General features: G+C 47.4%; 1 protein-coding gene across 1 annotated transcript in view; it reads left to right on the forward strand.

Annotated features, from left to right (window-relative positions):
• SFXN5 (sideroflexin 5) overlaps positions 1–5,947 on the forward strand; it is a 94,238-nt gene that overhangs the window by 40,371 nt on the left and 47,920 nt on the right. The window contains exons 8-9 of the mRNA XM_009320892.1: positions 778–834; positions 1,696–1,761. Coding sequence (XP_009319167.1) covers positions 778–834; positions 1,696–1,761 — 123 coding nt within the window. The remainder of the gene's footprint in view (positions 1–777; positions 835–1,695; positions 1,762–5,947) is intronic.

Genomic DNA, 5,947 nt, shown 5'->3' on the forward strand with positions numbered 1-5,947 from the left:
CTGGGTCGTGAACTCGGCAATGACTGGGCTGATCCCCATGTTTTAGTGCCTCGTTTCACTCTCTCTTGTCACCCTCACTTCATTCCTCCTCTTCCATCTTAGTTCTGGCCACAGCTGGAGAGGAGTCCAGTTCTGACATGCTCTGATCTGGGAACATGGTGTTTGGGGGATGAAAACTATAATTTTCTTTAGATTGCCAGCAGTTGCTGGGGGTAAAACCCCTTCAGGAGCGTGGTGCTACTCATCCCCAGCTGCTGCCACGCTGCTTTGGTGAAAAATCCTGCTCCAAGAAGTTGTGGACAGAAATACCAGTTTAGTGGCATCCGTATCTGTACGATGGCACATCTGCTCATCTCCCGTTCCTCAGCTGAAGCCTCCTATGACCCTCTGTTTGAGAACTGTGGAGCTTAATAAGTGACTGACAAAATGGCTGCTGGGCTTACTGCTGCGTCTTAACAGCACTATGGATTTGGTGCTGACGAAAATAAAGACCAATAGCACTGAGGTGTCGTGTGGAGGTGGATTGGGCCAGAAGAAGAGTTGCATGTCAAGTGTACAAGGAAGCAGAGCTGCCCTCTGGGCACTGGGTGCCCTGTCCCTCACTTTGAAGGGCGTTAAATCAGATGTAGGGCATGCATGAGCCTTTGAAAAGAGGTAGCAAGTTGTGAGCAGGTCCAAAGGGAGATGAGTTTTCCCGCTGCGCTCCCACATTTATAGATTTTTTTTTTTTTTTTGTGAAGTTATGTTTATGCCTGTCTCTTCTTGTTTCCTCTTTAGTGGTTGAATCAGAGCCACAATGCCTGCGTCAACTATGCAAACCGCAACGCGACAAAGGTGAGGAGACCCAACATATGCGGCGCGTGCAGCGCGTTAGGTCTGTTTTGACACGGAAACATAAGTCTTGTCTCTTCACTGTTAATAGAAACTCCGGAGTCGGCACTGTGATGAATTTATAGATTGGCCATTCTCCTGTGTAGACTTCCATTTTAAACCTCAGCTGTAAATGGCATGAGGATCTCGAAATCGCTCGAGGCACATAAGTAACGCTCAGCGCCTTTGAGCTGAACTAGTATATAGTTCTAACTGGTATGAAATGATTTAACTTGATAAGTAAATGAGCACAAAGCAAAATGGTATCTGGGTTTTTGGATAGCAGAAAGCGGCTCCATGATCGGGCTGCCGTCTCCTGAGGACTTTATATGTGCTACCAGCAGTGGTGCCGGGGAGTGGTGGGGCTGTTCCTGCTCTCTTCCATCGCTTTAGCCTTCATTCGTCCCGTGTCGGGATGTGGGAAGCTCAAGAGGGGAAGCTGAGCTGGAAACCATCCAGCTCATTGGGATAACATTTCAAAGGCAAATATTTAATGTGGAGAGTTTGGGGTTCATCACTAGTGTATAAGAATGCTAATTTTGTACCATTTGCTGAATTTCATTCACATACTTCCCTTAAGCTGCTATTATTATAATTTTCTGATGCCAATTAATTTCCATTCCCTTTAACCTTGCTCATGAGGCTACAATTTTCATTGCTTTTGCCGCTGCTAGATGACAGACCATGTGTCACAGAACAATATGACAAAATTAAACCTGTCTCTGCTTTAAAACAAATGAAAACAAAACAAACAAAAAAGCTTGGTTGCATTTTAATAACCAGAAGTTTGTTTACTGCAAATATGTTTTGTTTTTCTTTCCAAAGCCTTCTCCGACATCCAAGTTCATCCAGGGCTACTTGGGAGCTGTCATAAGTGCTGTCTCAATAGCAGTGGGTAACGCTTTATATCTATATATTCCACTACTAACTGCTCCCTTACAGTAGTACTGCAGTGCTTTTGAGATGTTTGTTTGAATTGCCAAGCATGTTTATCTTTTAATTGACAGAATTCAGTCTCCATGACCAAAAAATATTTTAACCGTGAGGTGTCTCTGTCCATGCATGCGCAAACTTTTCAACAGAAGGAGACTTCTACTGCTGATGGCTTCCAGCCCGTCCTGTACCGTGCACTGCCTGGGTCTCTGCACGGTGGCTTTGCTGCTGGGTGAACTCAGATTATCCACGCGTGCATTAACTCGTGGTGAATTAGCCTCGTCCAAGTTAAAGGTGACTTTGAGGCTGCAGAGTGGTAGTGTGACAGCTGACGTGCTGAACAGAGGCAGGCTTTTGGAGATACTCTCCCGGTGGGTCAGCACCTTGAATTGAAAGAACCACGGTGCTCGAAATGACGTCTTTCATCTGTGGACGGCGTTCAAGCAGGAGAGGAGCTTTTAACATTGCTGAAGTCGTGGTCTCGTGGTGCAGTCTTCAGGCTTTTAATACTCAGATTCCCCAGAAGCACAAGTTGACATCTTTAGCAGGGTCAACTAATTCCCGAGGAGGCAGGTACATTTTTCAGGAGCAACTTACGGAAGTTATTTCTTACACTGGCTTTTCAAATAAGCCTCTGAAACGTATGGTTGTACCTTTTCTCCTGGAACATTAAAGATCCCACAGCAGTTTGTATTTTTTTTCCTCTGGCCAAGACTTTTTTCCTTTTTCTCAAGCCACAGACATCCTGTTCCAGGCATTTTTTCTGCAAACAGACTGTGCCATGGGTGGAGGTCAGCACTCAGCCTGCTCACCACGCCATTTGTATCCAGGTTCCCCAATTCACCTTGGGGAAAAAAGCTGCATGGGCTCGTTTAGGTTTCTTTACAAGGTAAAATGTTTGTCTAGAGCAGGCTGTGGATTGTTAGGAGAACTACGGAGGCAGGAGCTCCTGGCTGGGAACTGGCAGTGAGAGGTTTGGCACATCATGTCCACCGTGGACAGCAGAAAATCTGCACAAAGCGTATCTCTCTGTTCTCCTGCAGCTGCCAGACAGCTTTGCACCAGTGCTAACAAAGGGTGTAGAGTTGGTGAAGTGCCTTGCAGTTTTGAGTGGAAACTGTCTGTTTTATTGGATATGCTTCTGCCTGATAGTTTTCCGTGTTGCTGGCTTGGCTTGCTCACTGGTTGCCGTACTGCTCCTCCGTGTCACCTGCATTATCCCTTCACTGCGGAATTAACCCCGACGGTGCACACGGACCAGCCTTGCGTTGGTGTGAGCTCCCACGCTTCATAACCCCGTGAAGATGTGTCCACACCAGCTCCGCGCTTTTGCAGCTGAAGTACAATCCGAGTCCCCACCCCACCGACCTCAGCACTTCGGTTGGCAGCCGTTCTCTGTCCACTGTTTCCCAGTGTAGCATGGGAGAGCTTGACTGTCCTCCTCGGTCCTTAGTTCAGAATTTTTTCCGCCTTGTGAATTAGTAAAGCAAAGCTCTCCGGCTTGATGTGCTGCTGCCGCTTACAAACCTGCCTTCCTACCCCCAGCGCAGCTGCAGCAGAGGGATGATGACTGGTTCCACGTTGTTGGCATTAATGCTCCTCTCCATTTTGGCAGCAGGGGCAGATAGAGGGCAGGAGACACGGAGAAGTGATGTTGGCAGAGTTTTGTCACCCTGAGAAGCTGACAGGCTTTGGTAAGGAAACCACTTGGGTGGCGAGCGGAGATGTCCATGTTGGAACAGCTGATGCAGGTCTTTAAAATCTCTGGTTCCTCCTAGGCTGACTGCAAAGGAGCTGAAGCAGAAAGATAGGTTCAGACTGCAGAAGTGACCATCAGCGGTGCTGTGAGAAACACGCTTTTTCTGAAACAGTGTGAAAAACTACACCAAGGCTCGTAGATAAAAGAAATTACGGCAAACCAGCAGTGGCCTGCTGTTACTGCAGGGTGGCTGTCGCCGCTGGTGACACGTGGGCGGCTCATCAGTCTGCTGATGGTAGATCAGCTCTTTGTCCCGTGGTGGTTTGTACCTCCCTTAGTTGTACCATTTACTCCCTGGCGGTGAAGGAGCTGGTGGTCTGTACAGAGCAACAAGCTTGGAATAAATGCAGAAACTGAAACGGTGCTGGGATTTATCTGTCCACATAACTTACAGATGCATCTCCAGCAGGAGCCCCAGTGCCTGGTTATCTTGCACACCTCGGCTGTCCGTCACAGGGACAGTTTTAAAAGCACCACGAGGAAAAATGATTCCGCAGTATTCTGTAGTTACAGCATTTCAAGCTTGTGCAAGAGGAAATCTTCCTTCAGTGGTGCGGATGCCGAGAGGGTGTCGCTGCTTTCTTGTGTAAGTGCCACGATGGCCCCCCCGGGCTGGGCTTCCACTGGGATGCCCTTAGCGTGTGCGAAGAGTACCGTGAGCTCTGTAATAGCAGTGGTTTTGTAGCACTGGTGCTCTGAGAGTCAGAATATTGTTACGGGGAGGCAGGAGCTTTCCTCAGATCCGCCGACGTAGTTGGGAGAGCGGGGAAGGGCGGCAGCCTTCATGGATACTTCTTCCTCCCCGAACTTGGAAGGAGGTCTGCTTCCAAAGTGGAGCATGCTATGGCGCTTAGGGTGTGCGAAAATGAGATGAAGTCGCTGTGCACCGACGTCCCCGAGTAGACGAGCCCTGGGGACGCTACCGATGTGTGTGTTACCACCGAGTAGCTTGTGTCCTGGTAATCCTTAGCACCGCTTATTGCGTGCTCAATTCCCGGTGCAGAGCAGCCTAGAGAAAATCCTGCAGAGCAGGGAGTGATTTTTATATTGTAAATATCTGGATTAATAACCAGCATCTCCTCAAGCGTTTGTGGTTTGTTTTTTTTTTTAAATGATGATGACAAATAATATAGAAACAGCCCTGAGGTTCATTACGTTGGATTGTAAGGCCTCAGCCCTCATTAACTGATCTCTGCTGTCAGTTAGCAACAAATCACCTCCCAGTGAGAGCCTATTAAGACCAGATGACCTGAAAACAAGTGCCACTGCCTCCAGTGGTCTGCTGAGACCCGGTATTAATTAAAGCGAGCCCCTTCCATGTTTGCAGTTGGCAAGCGACGCGGGGAGAAGGCTCATGAAGTGACAGATCAGTTGACTTGTGATTGTGCTTCCCATCGTCTTCACCCTCCGTGTCTTTATCCCACAAGAGGGACAAACAAGTTGCTTTCTCACGCGTACAGAAGAGCAGATTTTGGCTTTACGCTTCTTGCAATTAAACTAGAAGTCTTAGCAAATCTTTGCAAATAACCTGATTCTTTTCCCATTTTAGAGAGAGAGGAATTGCTGTCAGAGAGAGGCAACGCTTCTCTCAGCTCCAGCGCTACATCTGGGACGCCTGATTTGCAGCCCTTCAGGATGAGTTTTTTGAGAAATCAATATTCTTTTTTTCAATATTTTTCAGTATCTCGATATTTTTTTCCCCAATACTCCTTTTTTTTCCACCTACTCCCAGCTCAACACGATTCACAGCATAGCTTCAGGCAAGGAGAGCTATGCCAGGTCCAGAGTTTTATCTCTTCTCCCATGCAGTACTGGGTGCAAGCAATCACTTGAAGTAAGGCTAGCAGAGACATCAGAAGGGATAATTTTAAGACTGAGTGTGGGAAAAGAGGTGAAAAGGCTGAGAGAACGGATCTCTTCCATCTCTAACTTCTTACGTGACACTTCTGCACCGTCTCTGCCACCAGGCACGTGCCGAGACCTGGGCTACCTGCTCCGCACGAGCGTGTGACATCTCCGAGCTTCGCTTGCGGCGGACAGTATGTTTAGAGGAGTCTGATTACTGTTAAGTAACCTAGATTTCTGTTTCTCCTTCTGTGATTGTAGTGTATTTTTATCACATTCTCCATACACCAGCCTCCTTCCTGCCTTTTCTTTTGATTGCTCTCGTTTTACTGCTTTTCCGAACACTGAGCAGTAATTGTTTTGTTTTTTTTTCCCTAAACAATTGAGTGGATTCCTGTGATTAGGCCTTATTTTCTGATATCTGGCTGCTGTTCATGGTGGTGGTGTACGAAGCGCAATTAATACCAGCTGGTTTTCCTAAGCAAGGCAAACAAAGGCAGAGAGTAGTAAAAAGACTTGAGAAAGACCAAGCATATTTTA

This window comes from Pygoscelis adeliae, unplaced genomic scaffold (genome assembly GCF_000699105.1).
Source record: "Pygoscelis adeliae isolate BGI_AS28 unplaced genomic scaffold, ASM69910v1 Scaffold273, whole genome shotgun sequence".
NCBI lineage: Eukaryota > Metazoa > Chordata > Aves > Sphenisciformes > Spheniscidae > Pygoscelis > Pygoscelis adeliae.